Source organism: Scyliorhinus torazame, chromosome 2, assembly GCF_047496885.1.
Source record: "Scyliorhinus torazame isolate Kashiwa2021f chromosome 2, sScyTor2.1, whole genome shotgun sequence".
Taxonomy (NCBI): Eukaryota; Metazoa; Chordata; class Chondrichthyes; order Carcharhiniformes; family Scyliorhinidae; genus Scyliorhinus; species Scyliorhinus torazame.
Genome location: NC_092708.1, coordinates 87088760 through 87111338, shown reverse-complemented (window position 1 = coordinate 87111338; position 22579 = coordinate 87088760). Strand labels below are relative to the sequence as shown.

Here is a 22579-nt window from a genome sequence, read left to right as displayed (position 1 = left end):
GTCATTCGCTTATTCCTGACAGACCTATAGAAAGCTTTTGGGTTTTCCTTGATCCTTCCTGCCAAATACTTCTCATGTCCCCTCCTTGCTCGTCTTAGCTCTCTCTTTAGATCCTTCCTCGCTACCTTGTAACTATCCATCGCCCCAACCAAAACTTCACACTTCATCTTCACATAGGCCTCCTTCTTCCTCTTAACAAGAGATTCCACTTCCTTGGTAAACCACGGTTCCCTCGCTCGACGCCTTCCTCCCTGTCTGACCGGTACATACTTATCAAGAACTCGCAGTAGCTGATCCTTGAACAAGCCCCACTTATCCAGTGTGCCCAACACTTGCAGCCTACTTCTCCACCTTATCCCCCCCAAGTCACGTCTAATAGCATCATAATTGCCCTTCCCCCAGCTATAACTCTTGCCCTGCGGTGTATACTTATCCCTTTCCATCATTAACGTAAACGTCACCGAATTGTGGTCACTGTCCCCAAAGTGCTCTCCTACCTCCAAATCCAACACCTGGCCTGGTTCATTACCCAAAACCAAATCCAACGTGGCCTCGCCTCTTGTTGGCCTGTCAACATATTGTTTCAAGAAACCCTCCTGCACACACTGTACAAAAAACGACCCATCTATTGTACTCAAACTATATCTTTTCCAGTCAATATTTGGAAAGTTAAAGTCTCCCATAATAACTACCCTGTTACTTTCGCTCATATCCAGAATCATCTTCGCCATCCTTTCCTCTACATCCCTAGAACTATTAGGAGGCCTATAAAAAATTCCCAACAGGGTGACCTCTCTTTTCCTGTTTCTAACTTCAGCCCATACTACCTCGGAAGAAGAGTCCCCATCTAGCACCCTCTCTGCCACCGTAATACTGCTCTTGACTAGCAGCGCCACACCTCCCCCTCTTTTGCCTCCTTCTCTGAGCTTACTAAAACACCTAAACCCCGGAACCTGCAACATCCATTCCTGTCCCTGCTCTATCCATGTCTCCGAAATGGCCACAACATCGAAGTCCCAGGTACCAACCCATGCTGCCAGTTCCCCTACCTTGTTTCGTATACTCCTGGCATTGAAGTAGACACACTTCAAACCACCTACCTGAACACTGGCCCCCTCCTGCGACGTCAAATCTGTGCTCCTGACCTCTATACTCTCATTCTCCCTTACCCTAAAACTACAATCCAGGTTCCCATGCCCCTGCTGCATTAGTTTAAACCCCCCCAAAGAGCACTAACAAATCTCCCCCCCCAGGATATTTGTGCCCCTCAGGTTCAGATGTAGACCATCCTGTCTGTAGAGGTCCCACCTTCCCCAGAAAGAGCCCCAGTTATCCAAAAATCTGAATCCCTCCCGCCTGCACCATCCCTGTAGCCACGTGTTTAAATGCTCTCTCTCCCTATTCCTCATCTCACTATCACGTGGCACGGGCAACAACCCAGAGATAACAACTCTGTTTGTTCTAGTTCTGAGCTTCCATCCTAGCTCCCTGAAAGCCTGCCTGACATCCTTGTCCCCTTTTCCAACCTATGTCGTTAGTGCCAATGTGGACCACGACTTGGGGCTGCTCCCCCTCCCCCCTAAGGACCCGGAAAAATCGATCCGAGACATCACGTACCCTTGCACCTGGGAGGCAACATACCAAACGTGAGTCTCTCACGCTCCCACAAAATCTCCTATCTGTGCCCCTGACTATAGAGTCCCCAATTACTAATGCTCTGCTCCTCTCCCCCCTTCCCTTCTGAGCAACAGGGACAGACTCCGTGCCAGAGGCCCGTACCCCATGGCTTACCCCTGGTAAGTCCCCCCCCCCCACAAGTATCCAAAGCGGTATACTTGTTTCTCAGGGGAACGACCGCAGGGGATCCCTGCACTGACTGCTTTTTCCCAGTCCCTCTTAGTTACCCACCTATCTCCAATCTTTGGTGTAACTAATTCCCTGAAGCTGCTATCTATGACCCCTTCTGCCTCCCGAATGATCCGAAGTTCTTCCAACTCCAGCTCCAGTTCCCTAACTCGGTCTTGGAGTTCCCTAACTCGGTCTTGGGGTTCCCTAACTCGGTCTTGGAAATCGTTGTTGTTGTTTTATTTTAGGGCCCAATCGACTAAATAGAAGAACAGAAATTAACTGAGGGATGAATTAAAGGGGGCCGCTCCTTTAAAGACAAACGGAGCTCAGCCCAAAAAGAACATAGCGGAACGGAAACTTAAAAACATTAAATCAAAATGTGAGAACTGGGGTCCATGAAGCAGTCCAACTTGCCCACCGAGCACAGAATAATAATCACCCTGTGCCTTGGATAATAAGATGCAAGCAAGATCAATGAGACGAATGAAACCGACTATAAGAAATTGCTTTAGTAAGAAGGCTGTATTGGTGAAATTAATGGGACTGAAGGTGGCAAGTCCTAATGGGGGCCTATAGATATTATCATCCTGATGCACGATCAGTGACCACGAAAGCGAGGTTGTAGTCCAATTGAAGGCTTTAATAAGCTAGATGTTTCCCCCAGCAGCTCAGGTACAGAATGAGGGCTGCTAGGGCGGCACGGGTTCTTATACCCCGCCTATCAGGGCAGAGCTATCATACACTCTAACCAATAGAAAGCACACAGTTTCCACCAATGGTGCTTTAGCCTATCAGGTACCGTAATACCTTGTGGTATTATAGGTATTACAGTACCTGATAGGCTAAAGCACCATTGGTGGAAACTATGCTTTCTATTGGTTACAGTGTATGATAGCTCCGCCCTGATAAGCGGGGTATAAGAACCCATGCTGCCCCAGCAGCACTCATTCTGTACCTGAGCTGCTGGGGGAAACATCTAGCTTATTAAAGCCTTCAGTTGGACTACAACCTTGCTTTAGTGGTCATTGATCATGCATCATACCTATAATACCACATTCACCCCCAGTTAAAAAAGAGTCCGGCGTGGGTGGTGGCTAGAAACTACAAAACATAACAACATGGTATAATTAGTTATGGAGGTACCGTAATACCTCCGTACAGTGTTTAGTAACTATTTACAAGTCTGGTAGCTATGTACGTTTGATGGTTTATATTTGCAGATTACAGTTAAAATGAAGCAATCAGTCGATCGGGGGCCCTGGCCGTCCTCTGTGATCGTCGGAGCCTCGGTGGTGACTCCGGTGGAGGCTCGGGCGTCTGTGACTCCGGGAGCGTGGCTTCGGTCTCGATGGCAGCTTCGTCACCCCACGGCGCTGGTGGGGAAAACGGCTGACCGCTGACCTGGGAAGGGAGCGCCTGCGGTGGGCGTCTGGGTGGGGCGGCCTAGACGGGGGCGGCGGAAGGACCGATTCTCCTGTAAGGTGCTGCGGTGGACGGGAGGGTGGGACTGGTGGTTGGAATGTGCATGGGGTTCCGGCGAGCGCCAGGTCCCGTAGGGAGACCGTATCTTGTCGGCCGTCGGGGTACGCCACGTAGGCGTACTGGGGGTTAGCATAGAGCTTCTTTTACATTAAAAGAAAAACGATTGGCAGTTGTGAATGAGGCACCCACCCACTACACCAGAAAATTTGTGTAAACCAGGCTGCTTCAGTGAAAAGACATTGGAGCAAAGGAGTAAATCAGATTTATTTGACATATATCATGTTACAAAATAAAAAATTTAAGCATTTTAATAAAGTGCAACAATTTTGATCCAAGCCATGTTTATTTGTAATTTGGAGAAATTTTAAAAAGTGATTTACATTGAAACTTGAAAAATCTGGGAAGTAAAATCCCTGGATTTTCTAGCATGATTTAAAATGATTTATGAGACTTTAATGTGAATGACTTTTACCATATCTTTAAAAAGTGTTCACGCGATCTTTCAACAAAATTTCTCATTTAAAAAGTTATTTAAATTAAACAATTAACCATTAAAGCAATGATAAAACATGCTTAAAATATATTTACATTAAACTAGTGAAAAAGTCTGATGTAACTTCTTAAAACAAAGTCAGGTTGAAGTTTTTAAATACTCATTACTTGGAATCCATTTCAACAATCAAAGGAACTCCCTCCCTCAGCACTGTGGATGTACCTACACCACATGGACTGCAGTGTTTCAAGAAGGCAGCTCACCGCCACCTTCTCAAGAGCAGTTAGAGACAGGCAATAACTAGCTAGCGAAGTGCACATCACTTGAGTGGATAGAAAAAAAATAGATTATTTTTTGTGCTGGCTCCTCAAGCATTAGCAAAATAAGAGGAGTGCCAAATCACCATCTGAAGGATTAACAGATGGAAATCAACAAACCAACAGGAAAGGAAGCAGTTAGACAACGGTAACAACTGGTTTACAGAACCTCAAATTAGGTCATCTACTATTGCTGTTTTCGGATGGTTTAAAAGAGCATGATGGTCTACACATTTGTCATGTACTTCGATGACGACCTGATAGAGATATTTTTCTTTGTGAATACTTTGTTTTTAATGGGCAATTAACCCAAATTCATGCTTGTTCCCTAGCTACTGCTGAAATCTGAAGCTCGATGATTGAAGTTGTGATGCTTTGAGAGTAGCATTGGTTAGCCCACTGCAACTTGTAGATTTACACAACACAATGTGCGCAGTTCTGAAGCTGCTGAACTAGTCCGATAACGTAATTGGCACTGCAAAATCTTCCCCATCGTTTGTGTTGATAACACTATGAGGACAATAATTTTTATTTTCAATTCAAATAAGTCATCTTAAAATTATATATTAAAAACTTCTGCAGTTCATTGAAAGTGTTTTAATTTTCAAAAAAATTATCGATGCACTTTAATTCAAGATTTCTCTTACTGACGCTACACAGTTTTAATTCAAAATCACTAATACTATAGACATATTATATTTTAGTATCTCATATTAGCAGAGCTAAAGCGATGTGCAATGATTGTATTGCCGATATATAAAAACTACCATCACAGTGTACCAAGAAATACTACTTGCAAATAAGTAGACATAAAAAATATAGTCAACACATTTGTTTTACAGTACTTATTGTAGTTAAGTTACTGTATTTACTGCAGGGCAAAAAACCTGGAGTAAATTGCATGATTTGAAGGTTCATTTGGAAAGCAATTTGTCTAATAAACAGTGTGGATTTAATTTAGTTTAACTGATAGGAGCACCAGTTGTGACAAGTTTATAATAAGCCCCTTTAAGAGCCATTAGTTCCTCATGAGCTCCCTGCTCAACAATGAGACCTCGAGACATGACAGCGATAATATCTGAGTTCTGAATGGTTGACAACCGATGTGCAATCACGATGCAGGTTCTTCCTTGTCTTGCTTCATCTAAAGCAGCTTGGACAATCTAAACTCAAGAAAATGCATTAAACTTTTTTGACTGTTGGACACTACATAATACAGTTGAAATACTAATAGATACTGCCTGTGGCAGGTTGTAAAACTCATATTGCACCAGCTTCATCATTGTAAACCAGTCATAAAATAATTGTGTTTCACCTGCTGACAATCTCACATGTTGGGTCACTCACTTCCTCGAGGTGCCAGTTGGCAAAGGCTGGATTTGTGATGTCTTAAGCATCAAACATTTCTCGGTATGAAATCATGAGCAAGCTATGCATGCACAGAGGTTCCAATACAAAGGGCATTTGTTAATTTCCAACAACATTCTACCTGTGGGCACTTAAACAGGCCAAGCACTTGCCATGCATGAGCACACTTTGGAGCTGGACAATCGTTGACCCATGAGGGTCTAACTGATGTCAGGTAAACAGTTGCTGTTCTCAATTGGTGTAGTTTCTATGGTTGAAAACAAATAAATGTTTGCAATTGTTGGTTTCAGGTCAGATCCTTCACTTGATTGTTTTCAGTTATCAAATGATTACTTTAAAATAATTTTTGAACACAGTGTTTCACAATAAAGTGCAAGTCAACCCCGTTGCGTGTTGAATTCTGTTAAAGTTTTCAGGTATGGCTGATCTCAATGCATCAACAGAGACCAAAATATTGGAATGATGATTCAGAAAAAGGACCACATTTGTAGAAGGAACATCATTAAGGGGAATACTAAAGATCAGTGCAGATATGTGTAGCAATATCTTCAAAAATATTTTATTAGAAAGTTAATTTAGGGTAAAAGCAGCATGGGATCAAAACAACATAAGTTATTTGAGCAATTTAATTGGTTAGTTTTGTGCTCGTAGCTTCTTTATAAGATTATATTTTCTGCTCAATTGGAAACTAACCACAACTTTATTAAACTAGGAAGACTTTATATAAAAGAATCAATGCTAATCCGGGCTGATTTAATGGGGTTTGCCTCAATTAAACAATTTTTGTGCCCCTCCCCCCAGAAAAATTCCCACCTATGAGCCCATACCTAAGGAGCACATGGAATTTTGTAACGGAAAACATTAGACCCATCGAGCAGTACTGTCTGTCTCTGGTGCAGCTAAAGGTAAAAATATTGGCAAGGAAAACAGAACTGGAAATCTCCCTCCACCTCCAAAGCAATGTTGCACACAGCACTTATCATCACTTTTGTTAGACATGGTAGCAGGCTGCAAGAACTTGCTAAATGGTTCCATCCCCAACTTTCCAGCTCACCAGCCCCCTGCATCCATCTAAAATCAGGTAGACAGAGAGCGAAGGATTGCCCCTTCTGTTCCTAATTGACGATGATGTAATGGGATATTTAAGCAAATTGAAAAGAGTTATCCGAGGTTCTTATTATTTAGACAAATTATTCAAGTGTGGCAGATTTAAAGTATAACATTCAGGTTTAAAGTACAACATAGAAAGTAATATAGGACTTTTAATTAAAGAGCAAGGTACTAATTGATGTCCTGTGGCATCATTCGTTGTCAAAAATAATAAAAATATATATGTGTGAGGCTGATCAACAGTCACTCAGTAATCTTATGAAAGCTGTTCTCGTCATGCTACAAAACACAAAACACAATAACAATTTGGATAATGGAAATGAAAAATGTAATGTAAATTTTGAAAAGGAAATGGTTTGAAACAAATTAGATGTTAAAAGATAACTGAAAGTGTGCTGAAGACCATAATACATCTTACGATGGATGATTTGATGACACATAAGTAGTCATTTAGCCTTTCAGGTGCGTTACAGCCTTAAATATCCCCAGATATCTGTCAGCCTTTAACCAGTCATGCCTCAATATTTTCATTGTTAGTACCTTTTCACTTTCCGTATCTAGTGCAGATGTTGCTTCATCCAGTAAAAGAATTTTTGGATTGCGGACAATGGCTCGAGCTATCGCAATACGTTGTTTCTGTCCACGTGATAACTGAGAACCTTGGGCACCCACATTAGTATCATATTTCTAAGAGAAAAAATATAAAAAAATCATAGAGAGTAATGTTATGAATGAAGTAACCAGTTTAGGAGCTTTTGGACTTTTATGTCAGATGTGAACATTTTTTAAAAATTCAGAATAGAGCGAGTAATGTTACATATAATAAAATAATTAGTCATAACATCTCCCCACCTTCGGATTAGGGGTATCCCTAAGATGCGTTGGGAAATCCCTCAGAACTTCACAGGTGAGGGTTTGAATGACAATTGCCGCGAAGTGCAACTTTCCCTGGGCATTTGCGTTGCACCCCACCCCCGAACACTCGACCATCCACAGGACTCACCTGACATCCCAATCACCGGCGGGACTCCTCACACCTCGACCAGCCAGAGGATCCCCCCCAAACCCCACCACCCACAGGACACCCCTACACCCCGGCCACCCAGGGGAACTCTCCCCACACCCTGACCACGCAGGGGACTACTCTCACACCCTGAACATCCGGTGACTCCCCCAACCCCTGATTAACCATTCACCCACTGTATTTCCCAACACCCCCCGTTCATCCAACCACCACCACCATCGATTGCACCCACCTGCACAGGACTTCTCCTCTCTCTCTCTCTCTCTCCCCCCCCCCCCCCCCCCCTCCCCCGCAGCAAAGACCCGAGCTGATCCCTACCCTCATCCACCACAGGCCCAAACCAAATGCCCCTGTAGACACGGCCTGATCTACCCCAACATGACCCAATCCCGAGACATCCTCAAGGACAGCCTTCCCAGACCCCACCCATGGTCTCATCCCCGAACAACCCTGGTGTCCCACCTCCCTGAGGCTTGACCTTCCATGAGATCCAATGTCCCCCACCTTCAAGGGAATGGTTTAGCACAGGGCTAAAGAGCTGGCTTTTAAAGCAGACCAAGGCTGGTCAGCAGCACGGTTCAAGTCCCGTACCAGCCTCCCCGAACAGGCGCCGGAATGTGGCGACTAGGGGCTTTTCACAGTAACTTCATTTGAAGCCTACTTGTGACAATAAACGATTTTCATTTCATTTCATTTTCATCAATCCCGCCACCCCAGACATGGGAGATACACTGGATAGACTAAAAATTGATAAAGGGAAAGCATGGATAGGTTGGACTGTGCTTAACATTGATAAGACGACTTCCGGGTGCGGCGATGACCAGCTGAGTCGCACGTTTTGGCAGCTCCCGGTGGAACGGACTTTTGGGCTCTTGATAGGAGCCCCAACGGCAATTTTAACGGCTAAAAACACCGTGCGGTAAACCAGAAGGGAATTCCCCCTGGACACGGATGGAAAGAGAGGAAAGTGGCCGGATTGCAGCAGATCCTATGGAACAGCGGCAAGGAAGGCAAGCAAAAACCAAGATGGCGTCGGAAGGTGGCAGTTTCACATGGGGCCCTGAACAACAAGAGTTCTTGAAATGCTGCGTGGAAGAGATAAAAAAGGAAATGAAGAAAGAGCTGTTGGCCCCGATACTACAGGCGATCGAAGGGCTAAAGGAGGAACAAAAGACCCAGGAGCGGGAGCTTCGGGTCGTGAAGGCGAAGGCAGCCGAGAATGAGGACGATATACAGGGCCTGGTGGTGAAGACGGAGATACAGGAGGCACATCAGAAACGATGTGTGGAGAGGCTGGAGGCACTGGAGAACAACGCAAGGAGGAACAACCTGAGGATTCTTGGTCTTCCTGAAGGTGTGGAGGGTGCGGACGTCGGGGCATATGTGAGCACGATGCTGCACTCGTTAATGGGAGCGGAGGCCCCGGCGGGTCCGTTGGAGGTGGAGGGAGCATACCGAGTTATGGCGCGAGGACCGAGAGCAGGAGAAACTCCCAGAGCCATAGTGGTGAGATTCCTCCGTTTTAAGGATAGAGAAATGGTCCTTAGATGGGCGAAGAAAACCCGGAGCAGTAAATGGGAGAACGCGGTGATCCGCGTTTATCAAGACTGGAGTGCGGAGGTGGCGAGAAGGAGGGCGAGCTTTAATCGGGCCAAGGTGGTGCTTCATAAAAAGAAGATAAAATTTGGAATGCTGCAACCGGCAAGACTGTGGGTCACATATCAAGGGAGGCACCACTACATTGAGACGGCGGATGAAGCGTGGACTTTTATTGTAGAAGAAAAACTGGAATGAGTGGATTATTAAAAAGAACGTTTGGACAAAGTGGTGGGGCGAATGTGGGGGGCGAAGAGGGGTTTTATGTTCTAATCCTGCGGTGTGGTAACTTTTCTCTCTCCCACAGGGGGTGATGGGGGGAGGTGGGGAGGGAGAGGAGATGGGGCGTTGGCCATGGGGGGCGGGGCCAAGGGAGAAGCGCGGGCTTGGCTCCCGCGCTATGATAATTATGGCGGGAATAGAGAAGCAGGAAGGAGGGGGCGTCGCACGGTGCGAGCCGTGGTCACGGGGGGAAGCCGAGGTCAGCCAGAGTTTGCTGACTTCTGGGAGCAACATGGGGGGAGTAACTACGCTAGCGGGGGGTCTAGCGGGGGGGGGGGGTGGGAGGGGGGAATTACTGGGTTGCTGCTGCTGGGGAAAGGGGGGAGCGGGTACGGGAGAAGATGGGCGGGGGGGCACCGCCTGGGGGAGATACAGCTGCGTGGGAACTGGGTGAGAAGCTGGAAAAAGATGATGGCTAATCGGCAAGGGGGGGGGGGTGGGAAGCCCCCCAACTCGGCTGATCACGTGGAACGTGAGAGGGCTGAACGGGCCGATAAAGAGGGCACGTGTACTCGCACACCTTAAGAAACTTAAAGCAGATGTGGTTATGTTACAGGAAACGCACCTGAAACTGATAGACCAGGTTAGGCTGCGCAAAGGATGGGTGGGGCAGGTGTTCCATTCGGGGCTAGATGCGAAAAACAGGGGGGTGGCTATATTAGTGGGGAAGCGGGTAATGTTCGAGGCAAAGACTATAGTGGCGGATAACGGGGGCAGATACGTGATGGTGAGTGGCAAACTACAGGGAGAGACGGTGGTTTTGGTAAACGTGTATGCCCCGAACTGGGATGATGCCAATTTTATGAGGCGGATGCTAGGATGCATTCCGGACCTAGAGACGGGAAAGCTGATAATGGGGGGAGACTTTAACACGGTGTTGGAACCAGGGCTGGATAGGTCGAAGTCCAGGACTGGATGGAGGCCGGCAGCAGCCAAGGTGCTTAAAGATTTTATGGAGCAGATGGGAGGGGTAGACCCGTGGAGATTCAGTAGACCTAGGAGTAAGGAGTTCTCGTTTTTCTCCTATGTTCATAAAGTCTACTCGCGCATAGACTTTTTTGTGCTGGGTAGGGCATTGATCCCGAAGGTGAGGGGAACGGAGTATATGGCTATAGCCATTTCGGATCACGCCCCACACTGGGTGGACTTGGAGATAGGGGAGGAAACAGGAGGGCGCCCACCCTGGAGAATGGACATGGGACTAATGGCGGATGAGGGGGTGTGTCTAAGGGTGAGGGGATGTATTGAAAAGTACTTGGAACTCAATGACAATGGGGAGGTCCAGGTGGGAGTGGTCTGGGAGGCGTTGAAGGCGGTGGTTAGGGGGGAGCTGATATCAATAAGGGCACATAAAGGGAAGCAGGAGAGTAAGGAACGGGAGCGGTTGCTGCAAGAACTTTTGAGGGTGGACAGACAATATGCGGAAGCACCGGAGGAGGGATTGTACAGGGAAAGGCAAAGGCTGCATGTGGAATTTGACTTGCTGACTACAGGCACTGCAGAGGCACAGTGGAGGAAGGCACAGGGTGTACAGTATGAATATGGGGAGAAGGCGAGCAGGTTGCTGGCACACCAATTGAGGAAAAGGGGAGCAGCGAGGGAAATAGGGGGAGTGAGGGACGAGGAAGGAGAGACGGAGCGGGGAGCGGAGAGAGTGAATGAAGTGTTTAAGACATTTTATAAAAAATTATATGAAGCTCAACCCCCGGATGGGAGGGAGAGAATGATGGACTTTTTGGATCGGCTGGAAATTCCCAAGGTGAAAGAGCAGGAAAGGGTGGGACTGGGAGCACAGATCGAGGTAGAAGAAGTGGTGAAAGGTATTAGGAGCATGCAGACGGGAAAGGCCCCAGGAACGGACGGATTCCCAGTCGAATTCTATAGAAAATATTTGGACTTGCTCGCCCCGGTACTGACGAGGACCTTTAATGAGGCAAAGGAAAGGGGACAACTGCCCCCGACTATGTCTGAAGCAACGATATCGCTTCTCTTAAAGAAGGAAAAGGACCCGCTACAATGCGGGTCCTACAGACCAATTTCCCTCCTAAATGTGGATGCCAAGGTCCTGGCCAAGGTAATGGCAATGAGAATAGAGGAATGTGTCCCGGGGGTGGTCCACGAGGACCAAACTGGGTTTGTGAAGGGGAGACAGCTGAACACGAATATACGGAGGTTGTTAGGGGTAATGATGATGGCCCCACCAGAGGGAGAAACAGAGATAGTAGTGGCGATGGATGCCGAGAAAGCATTTGATAGAGTGGAATGGGATTATTTGTGGGAGGTGTTGAGGAGATTTGGTTTTGGAGAGGGGTATGTTAGATGGGTGCAGCTATTGTATAGGGCCCCAGTGGCGAGCGTGGTCACGAATGGACGGGGATCGGCATATTTTCGGCTCCATAGAGGGACAAGGCAGGGATGCCCTCTGTCCCCATTATTGTTTGCACTGGCGATTGAGCCCCTGGCGATAGCGTTGAGGGGTTCCAAGAAGTGGAGGGGAGTACTTAGGGGAGGAGAAGAACACCGGGTATCTTTGTATGCGGACGATTTGCTACTATATGTGGCGGATCCGGCGGAGGGGATGCCAGAAATAATGCGGATACTTGGGGAGTTTGGGGATTTTTCAGGGTATAAATTAAACATGGGGAAGAGTGAGTTGTTTGTGGTGCATCCAGGGGAGCAGAGTAGAGAAATAGAGGACCTACCGTTGAGGAAGGTAACAAGAGACTTTCGTTACCTGGGGATCCAGATAGCTAAGAATTGGGGCACATTGCACAGGTTAAATTTAACGCGGTTGGTGGAACAGATGGAGGAAGATTTCAAGAGATGGGATATGGTAGCCCTGTCAATGGCAGGGAGGGTGCAGGCGGTTAAGATGGTGGTCCTCCCGAGATTCCTCTTTGTGTTTCAGTGCCTCCCGGTGGTGATCACGAAGGCTTTTTTTAAAAGGATTGAAAAGAGCATCATGGGTTTTGTTTGGGCCGGGAAGACCCCGAGAGTGAGGAAGGGATTCTTACAGCGTAGCAGGGATAGGGGGGGCTGGCACTACCGAGCCTAAGTGAGTACTATTGGGCCGCTAATATTTCAATGGTGAGTAAGTGGATGGGAGAGGAGGAGGGAGCGGCGTGGAAGAGATTAGAGAGGGCGTCCTGTAGGGGGACTAGCCTGCAGGCTATGGTGACAGCCCCATTGCCGTTCTCACCGAGGAACTACACCACAAGCCCGGTGGTGGTAGCTACACTGAAGATTTGGGGACAGTGGAGACGGCATAGGGGAAAGACTGGAGCCTTGGGGGGGTCCCCGATAAGAAACAACCATAGGTTTGCCCCGGGGGGAATGGATGGGGGATATGGAATGTGGCAAAGAGCAGGAATAACGCAACTGAAAGATCTATTTGTGGATGGGAAGTTCGCGAATCTGGGAGCGCTGACCGAGAAATATGGGTTGCCCCAAGGGAATGCATTCAGGTATATGCAACTGAGGGCTTTTGCGAGGCAACAGGTGAGGGAATTTCCGCAGCTCCCGACACAAGAGGTGCAGGACAGAGTGATCTCAAAGACATGGGTGGGGGATGGTAAGGTGTCAGATATATATAGGGAAATGAGGGACGAAGGGGAGACTATGGTAGATGAACTAAAAGGGAAATGGGAAGAAGAGCTGGGGGAGGAGATCGAGGAGGGGCTGTGGGCAGATGCCCTAAGCAGGGTAAACTCGTCGTCCTCGTGTGCCAGGCTAAGCCTGATTCAGTTTAAGGTATTACACAGGGCGCATATGACTGGAGCACGGCTCAGTAAATTTTTTGGGGTGGAGGATAGGTGTGCGAGGTGCTCGAGAAGCCCAGCGAATCATACCCATATGTTTTGGTCATGCCCGGCACTACGGGGGTTTTGGATGGGGGTGACAAAGGTGCTTTCAAAAGTAGTGGGGGTCCGGGTCGAACCAAGCTGGGGGTTGGCTATATTTGGGGTTGCACAAGAGCCGGGAGTGCAGGAGGCGAGAGAGGCCGATGTTTTGGCCTTTGCGTCCCTAGTAGCCCGGCGCAGGATATTGCTAATGTGGAAAGAAGCCAAGCCCCCGGGGGTGGAGACCTGGATAAATGACATGGCGGGGTTTATAAAGCTAGAGCGGATTAAGTTCGTCCTAAGGGGGTCGGCTCAAGGGTTCACCAGGCGGTGGCAACCGTTCGTCGAATACCTTGCGGATAGATAGATGGAATGGGAAAAAGAAGGCAGCAGCAGCAGCCCAGGATTTGGGGGGGGGGGGGGGGGGAGGGGGGGGGGGGGGTGGGCGGGGGGGGGTGTAACTTGTGACAAGGCAGTTGCCCATTAGGGCTAGTTTTCATTTTTGTTATTTAATATTTATTCTTTTTTTTTTGTTTATATAAAATAGGTCATTGTTATTTGTGCTGTTATAATATTGTGTAAAGGATGCACAATGTACTGTGTTGGTTGACCAAAAATTTTCAATAAAATATTTATTTAAAAAAAACATTGATAAGACACCAGGTCTGAATGAGTTGCATCCACGGATACTGAAGGAAATGGGGTGGAACCTGGAGAGGCATAGGCCATAATCTTCCAATCTCCTTAGATACAGGGATTGTGCTGGAATCCTTGAGAATTGCAAATGTTACACCTCATTTCAAAAAAGGATGGATGTTTAAGACCCAGCATCCCTAGGTGTGTCACTTTTTAAAACAAATTAGTGTACCCAATTATTTTTTTCCAATTAAGGGGCAATTTAGTGTGTCCAATCACCTAACCTGAACATATTTGGGTTGTGGGGGTGAAACACACACAGACGCAGGGTGAATGTGCAATCTCCACACAGACAGTGACCCAGGGCCAGGATTGAACCCGGGTCCTCAGTGCCGTGGGCAGCAGTGCAAACCACTGCACCGCCGTGCCGCCCTTAGGTCAGTCACTTTAACCACAGTGTAGGAAAGCTGTTAGAAACAATAATTTCAAACAAAATTATCAGTCACTCAGACAATGTAGATTAATTAAGGTGAACCATTATGTATTTGTTAAGGGTAAATCACATTTAAATAACCTGCTTGAGTTTTTTTTTTGGTCAATCTAACAGAGAGAGTTGGTGGGGTCATGTGGTTAATGTTGTGTTCATGGACTTCCAAAGGGCATTCGATAGTCTCACACAACAGGCTTGTCAGCAAAGTTCAACCCATGGAATAAAAGGAACAGTGACACAGATACAAAGTTGGCTGAGTGACAGGGAACAGGGAGTAGTTGTGAACTGTGTTTTGTAAAAATTCTATGTGGCAACCTTCTATCTCCATAAGATGATAGTTTGTGCCTTGATGGTCAACTCTGTTGAGCATTACCTGTGGCTCAGGAGTTACAACTCTGGCATGGTAGCCTCTACTGCATTTTCTGCCGAGAATGACAGTGGGTTGAGGAGGTGTTGGATTTTCTAGCCTCTGCTTCCTCTGAGCCCTCATCTTGCTAGCTGAGCTTTCATTTCTGCCCACCTCCTCCAATGCCTTTCCAAACAGTCAGTCTCCAAAAATCACAGACATCAGAGATTATCTCCCAGTTGTCAGCATCAATATCTGCCACTTTCATTTCTCACTTGCAGGTGTCCTTGTAGTAGAAATAGGGATACTCAGGAGGCCATGACCCCCCCAGAGGCCAATACACCATCTCTGGCTGTCATCCATATGATGAACGTGGTCAAGCCAGTGCAAATGTGTTGTTGGCTTAGCCTGCTAAGAGATGCTGTGGTTTATTCCAAGACAGCAAGGTGGAAATGGTCACCCTTTTCTTGTTTAAGGGCCCTCCTGTTTGTTCCTGTCTATTCCCTCATTTTTTTCCCTTTCTTTTATTTTTGCAATTACCATTTTGATTCATGGATGAGTAATAGATCTGTGACTTTAATGCAGAGAAGCTTCCTGGAAGCAGCCTTTAATTCAAACAAGTAGAAGGCTGTGCTGTTTTAGACTGACATCAGCGATAACTCGATTCGATTGACTTGGTTGGTGGCCAATGAACTGGCTGGAAATGCTGTGCTTTGTCCGATAACCAGAGGTGATTGGTTCTGATCTCACTGATATGTTTTTCAGAGACAAAGTTGATTTTCTCGTTTCGCCTTTGGTTCCGAAGCATGGAAGCAGCTCTAAGTCTCTCTCTCTAAAAATCTAGCGTGAGAGCTCAAAGCCAGGTTTGATGTGAGACAAAGGGTCTCAAGAAAGAAACAGGCCTGAAGTTTGAGTTGAAGGCCCAGTTTAATAAAAGCTGAAGTTTCTCTCCAGAAGAAAGCCGACTGCAAAGAACTCATCAAATGAATCAAGGACTCTTTTCTTTTGTCCTTAACCCTTATTATTTTACCCCTTTCCACCCCTCTGTGTTTGTCTGTCTATGTGTGTGGGTAGAGGGTGGGACAGTTAAAGGGGGGGGAGGGGGGGTAGTAAATTAACTTGCTTCTTATCCAGCTGAAATTTCCTCATATTTCACCTTTATTTCTGTTATAAATAAACAATAATTGTGTTTCAAATTACAAACCTGGTGATTGTAATTATTGGGCAGCCAAGGGTCAATGATTTCGGGAATATTTATACAAACTCTTGGTTAATTCACTTGTGTTGGGATTTCAGGGCCTGTGTGGCTGGAAATGACCCCGCACTAACCCATTAGGGGGTCATGGCCTCCTGAGTATCCCTATTTCTACTACAAGGACACCTGCAAGTGAGAAATGAAAGTGGCAGATATTGATGCTGACAACTGGGAGATAATCTCTGATGTCTGTGATTTTTGGAGACTGACTGTTTGGAAAGGCATTGGAGGAGGTGGGCAGAAATGAAAGCTCAGCTAGCAAGATGAGGGCTCAGAGGAAGCAGAGGCTAGAAAATCCAACACCTCCTCAATATAACATTAGCATATATTGTCCAGATCTCACCACCGTAGAGGGATGCATTGCGGGATGCAGGCTTGGTAGATTTGCAGATTGTTGTTCTCAGTCAGGATGCTGTTGTTCTACATTCTCTTAATGAGCTTGGACATAACAGCTGCAGCTTTTCTGATACATATGTTGATTTCAGCATCATGTGACAGATTGCTGATGAGCCTTGATATGTGAACTTATCAACAAACTCCAGCATCAAGTTATTAATGCTTAAATGAAATGAAAATCGCTTATTGTCACAAGTAAATTTCAAATGAAGTTACTGTGAAAAGCCTCTAGTTACCACATTCTGGCGCCTGTTCGGAGAGGCTGGTACGGGAATTGAACCGTGCTGCTGGCCTGCCTTGGTCTGCTTTCAAAGCCAGCGATTTAGCCCTGTGCTAAACCAAGTATGGCAACATCCATTTGTCCTCCTGATGCTGATGGACTAACCAACCTATTTTCAGGCATCAGAGGGTCTCTCCATTTGCTGCTGCAAGAGTTCCTCAATACAGAATATTGGTGTGGGATTGTCAGCGTAGAGTAACTCTCTGATGAGGACTTATTGCATCTTTGTCTTGGATCTCAGCTGAGCAAGGCTGAGCAGCATTCTGTCAGTTCAGTAGATATTCTCTGTAGATGATCTGAAGTCACACCAGCAGCAAAGAGAAGAATATGCCAAAGTATGTCAGTACCAGAACGCAACCCTGTTTGACCCCACTGCAGATCTTAATGGTTTGGATGTTGCCCAGTCACATCTGACTGCAGTCTGACCAGCGCACCATGGGAAATTACTTTGCCCGTGATACTCAGCAGGCAAATGCCATGATTGTTGTTACAATCACTGCAGTTGCCCTTGTACAGGGTCACTATATTTGTCTCCCTCCAGAAGAGACAGAGAGGTTTGTACAGACACTGCAGGAATGCTGGCTATCCGTGCTTGATAAGTTCAGGCAATATTCCATCAAACCCTGGCTTTACCCTTTGCAAGAGAATCAAAAGCTTTGCTAAGCTCCTCCACTGTGGGTTACATAAAACATAGAACATACAGTGCAGAAGGAGGCCATTAGGCCCATCGAGTCTGCATCGACCCACTTAAGCCCTCACTTCCACCCTATCCCTGTAACCCAATAATCCCCCCTAACCTTTTTGGATGTGGAGATGCTGGCGTTGAACTGGGGTGAGTACCGTAAGAAGTCTTACAACACCAGTTTAAAGTCCAACAGGTTTGTTTCAAACACGAGCTTTCGGAGCATTGCGCCTTCCTCAGGTGAATGAAGAGGTGTGTTCCAGAAACATATATATAGACAAAGTCAAATATGCAAGACAATGCTTTGAATGCGAGCAGGTAATTAAGTCTTTACAGATCCAGAGATAGGGGTAACCCCAGGTTAAAGAGGTGTGAATTGTCTCAAGCCAGGACAGATGGTAGGATTTTGCAAGCCCAGGCCAGATGGTAGGGGGTGAATGTAATGCAACATGAATCCAAGGTCCCGGTTGAGGCCGTACTCATGTGTGCGGAACTTGGCTGTAAGTTTCTGCTCGGCGATTTTGCATTGTCGCGTGTCCTGAAGGCCGTCTTGGAGAACGCTTACCCGGAGAACCTTTTTGGACACTAAGGGCAATTTAGCATGGCCAGTCCACCTAACTTGCACGCCTTTGGACTGTGGGCGGAAACCAGAGCACTCGAACCCACACAGACACGGGGAGGGCGTGCAGACTCTGCACAGACAGTGACCCAGCGGGGAATCGAACCTGGGACCCTGGCGCTGTGAAGCCACAGTGCTAGTCACTTGTGCTACCGTGCTGCCCAAATGCAATTCTGCCGTGTCAGGCAGGCTGTCTATGGTGTCTCGAACATCCTCAGTGATAGTGGAAAAGGAAGGATTGGCGGAAGGATCAAAAAACAGAGAAAACGGATTTAAGGTGATTGGCAAAAACCTGAGCAGTAGTGTCTACAATCTGAAATGCACTGCCTGAGAGTGTCCAATCATCAATCATCTATTCTGTAATTCCATTCATATGAGGCAGACAAAGCACACACTCATGTCCATTAACTAGATGGCTAGAATTTCCTGGGACAGTTTGCTATCCTGCCTGCACCTAGGGCATCAGGTCCTGGGGTGCGACTCAAACCCAGAGCTATCGGCTCAGAGACAGGGCTTGTCATAATATACAGCAGTATTTAAATGGTGCAGACACACACTGATGGACACACAGTGGGACCAATCAACACACACAACACCGCAGCCAATCACCAGTGAGAGCACACGCACTATAAAGACAGGGGGCATCAGAGTTCCCGCTCATTCGGGTTGCAGCTAGCTAAGAGGACAGAGCTCACAGCCTGCAACACAGAAATTCACCATGTTCTGAGTGCATCGACTGGTTAGGACAAGGCAAATGTCTTTATTTAAAGCTAGTATCGTATTAACCCACAGTCTGAGTATGTTTAAACAGTTAATGATTCAATAAAATGGTATTGCACTATTTCAAGTGTTGGTGACCTGTATGTGATCCAGAACACCCGACACATCATGATACCAGGGGTGGTGGGATATTAGCACTTCTTAGACCTATCTGCAAGTGACCTGCCTTCCGCCAGCATTCCGTCATCCTGCAAAATGGACAACATCAGCCGCCGCCGCCGCTCCGCATCGCCGGCAACCTCGGGGCCAACTGGAAGATTTTCAAACAGCGCTTCCAGCTCTTCCTCGAAGCCACGGACAGGGCTTGGACACCAGAAAGATTGCTCTTCTCCTCTCCACGGCCGGGGACCATGCCATCCACATTTTCAACTCTCTCACCTTTGCAGATGACGAAGATAAGACAAAGTTCAAGACGGTCCTCCTCAAGTTTGACACTCACTGCAGGTGAATGAAAGTTTCGAATGCTACGTGTTCCAGCAGCATTTGCAGGGTAACGATGAACCTTTCCAATCCTTTTTCACGCACCTCCGCATCCTTGCGCAATCTTGCATCTACAGGCCCACCTCCGACTCCATGATACGCGACCAGATCGTTTTTGGTGTTCAGTCGGACCCCCTACGTCAGCAGCTCCTCAAAGTAAAGCAACTCACCGTAGCGACCACCATCGAGACCTGTGTCTTACATGAAAACGCCACGAGTCGGTATTCCCATATACAAGCAGCTGAAACGGTGCGGCAAGGTCCCCACGAGGCGGAACGGGTCCAAGTGATTGAGCACCTGCAGGGCCTCAGCCTGGATGAGGGCGGCCATTTTGTGCACTTTTTGCGGACTCCCACGCTTGTACGCACCAAACGAGGGGACGGCGACATTGAGGAACGTAATGCGCAGGCGCGCACCACGCACGACCGCACCGCGCATGCGCGGTGGCACAATGAACGTGCTGACGTCACGACGTGTGGCAACTGTTGCTCCGCCCACTTAATGCGGCAATGCCCCGCAAAATCTCGACAATGCCTACGATGTGGAAGACTTGGCCACTATGCTGCCTTTTGTCGAGCAGCTCAGCCTTCCAATTCATATCGCTTCAGCCAGCCTCGCAGGAATGTTCGGGCAATTCAACCCACGGTCACCGAGTCCAATGCAGACCTCCCACACAGCAGTGACACCGAGGACCCAAAGGCGCCTTTTCGAGTCGGTAACGAAAAACAGGCTGTCCCCGAAGCAAAGACACCAGCCGCTGTTGGTATACAGCATCGATCCAGACGATGAGTGGTGTGCCACCCTGACGGTCAACCGGTCCCAAATATGATTCCGCCTGTACACAGGTGCCTCCGCCAATCTCATGGCGTGGTCTGCTTTCCAAAGCCTTCGTGTCAAACCAGCCATCCATTGGCCTGCCAGCTATTGGACTACAATGGCAACATCATTCCTGCTACCAGCTCGTGCCAACTTGAAGTGATGCACAAGTCACAGAAAGCCATCCTTCCTTTTGAGATCGTGGGCTCCTCAAAGGACTCCCTGCTTGGCACGCAGGCGTGCAAGCTGTTGAACCTCGTTCAAAGAGTTCACTCTCTCTCTCCCGATGACACGTCTGCCTTCCAGGACGCTGACATCAGGGCGCAACTCGACACCATCTTCGACCAGCACCGCGACGTCTTCAAAGGCATGGGCACACTCCCATATACTTACAAGATCCTATTCAAACAGAATGCCACGCCTGTGGTGCATGCACCTCACAGAGTCCCGGCACCCCTCAAGGACCGCCTCAAGCAGCAGCTCCAGGACCTCCAGGACCAAGGAGTGATCTCCAGAGTTACGGAACCAACCGACTGTGTCAGTTCCATGGTGTGCGTAAAAAAGCCTTCCGGCGAGCTGAGAATTTGCATTGATCCCAAGGATCTGAATCGCAATATCATGAGGGAGCATTATCCGATTCCCAAGCACGAAGAGATCACATGCAAGATGGCTCGCGGCAAGCTCTTCACCAAACATGATGCCTCGAAAGGTTTCTGGCAAATCCAGCTCGACAAATTCAGCAGGAAACTGTGTACCTTTAACACCCCCTTTGGCAGATATTGTTACAACAGGATGCCATTTGGGATCATATCGGCTTCAGAAGTGTTCCACAGGATCATGGAACAAATCATGGAAGGCATTGAAGGTGTTCGCGTTTATGTCGATGACATAATCATTTGGTCCACCACCCCGCAGGAGCATGTCAGTCGCCTCCAGCGTGTGTTCAAATGCATACGGGAGCAGGGCCTACGCCTCAACAGAGCCAAATGCTCCTTTGGTCAGACAGAACTCAAGTTCCTAGGGGACCACATCTCACAGTTGGGTGTCCGGCCGGATGCGGACAAGGTGGCTGCTATCACAGCCATGAAAACGCCAGAGGTCAAGAAGGCGGTCCTCCGATTTCTGGGCATGGTCGACTTCCTAGGAAAGTTCATCCCTAACCTCGCCTCTCATACCACGGCTCTCAGGAACCTGGTCAGGAAGACGACAGACCTCCAGTGGCTTCCTGTCCACGAGCGCGAATGGAGAGAACTCAAAACCAAACTCACCACAGCCCCGGTCTTAGCTTCTTTTGATCCAGCGAAAGAGACAAAAATTTTGACCGATGCCAGCCAGTCTGGCATTGGGGCAGTGCTCCTGCAACGTGATGAGGCCTCATCATGGGCCCCCGTTGCATATGCGTCACGCGCCATGACCCCCACGGAACAGCGCTACGCGCAGATAGAAAAGGAGTGCCTGGGCCTTTTGACCAGTGTCATCAAGCTTCATGATTATGTGTACGGCCTTCCCCAATTCACCGTCGAGACCGACCATTGCCTGCTGGTCAATATAATACAGAAAGACTTGAGCGACATGACGCCTCACCTCCAGCGTATTCCGGCGATACGACTTCCAGCTGGTATACACCCCGGGCAAAGACCTAATCATTGCCGACACTCTCTCCAGGACAGTCAACACTCCGTGTGACCCAGCGGGATTCGTCTGTCAGGTTGACGCCCATGTGGCCTTCGTGGCCTCCAATCTACCTGCCACGGATGAACGCCTCGTCCACATTCGCCGCGAGACAGCGGCTGACCCTTTGCTACAGCGGGTCATGCGCCACCTAACAGATGGGTGGCTTAAGGGCCAATGTCTGCAGTTCTACAACATCAGAGACGATCTGGCGGTGGTCAATGGTGTTCTCCTGAAACTGGACCACATTGTCATCCCGCACAGTATGCGCCAGCTCGTCTTGGAACAGCTACACGAGGGCCATCTTGGCGTGGAAAAGTGCCGCTGACGGGCCCGAGAGGCTGTGTACTGGCCCGGCATCAATGACGACATCACCAACACAGTGCTCAACTGCCCCACCTGTCAGCGCTTCCAGCCGGCCCAACCACATGAGACCCTACAGCCCCATGAGTTGGTCACGTCCCCTTGGTCCAAAGTCGGCATCAACCTGTTCCACGCGCTGGGCAGGGACTATGTCTTGATTGTAGACTATTTTTCAAACTACCCGGAGGTGGAACGTTTACACATCACATCGTCTGCAGTCATCCGTGCCTGCAAGGACACCTTTGCTCAACACGGCATCCTACTCACTGTGATGTCGGACAATAGCCCCTGCTTCGCAAGCCAGGAATGGTCCAACTTTGCCAGGAGGTACAACTTTGTGCATGTGACATCCAGTCCCCTGTACCCCCAGTCCAACGGCAAAGCAGAGAAGGGCGTCCACATAGTC

General features: G+C 48.0%; 1 protein-coding gene across 3 annotated transcripts in view; it reads right to left on the bottom strand.

The window, feature by feature from the left end:
- Window positions 1-3575: 3575 nt before the first annotated feature.
- Window positions 3576-22579, bottom strand: part of LOC140389431 (bile salt export pump-like) — a 155297-nt gene continuing 136293 nt past the window's right edge. For all 3 annotated transcript variants that reach the window (XM_072473575.1, XM_072473581.1, XM_072473584.1), the window contains 2 exons: window positions 7159-7305; window positions 3576-5303 (listed from right to left, as the gene is read on the bottom strand). In XM_072473575.1, coding sequence (XP_072329676.1) covers window positions 5103-5303; window positions 7159-7305 — 348 coding nt within the window. In that variant the 3' untranslated portion in view covers window positions 3576-5102. The remainder of the gene's footprint in view (window positions 5304-7158; window positions 7306-22579) is intronic.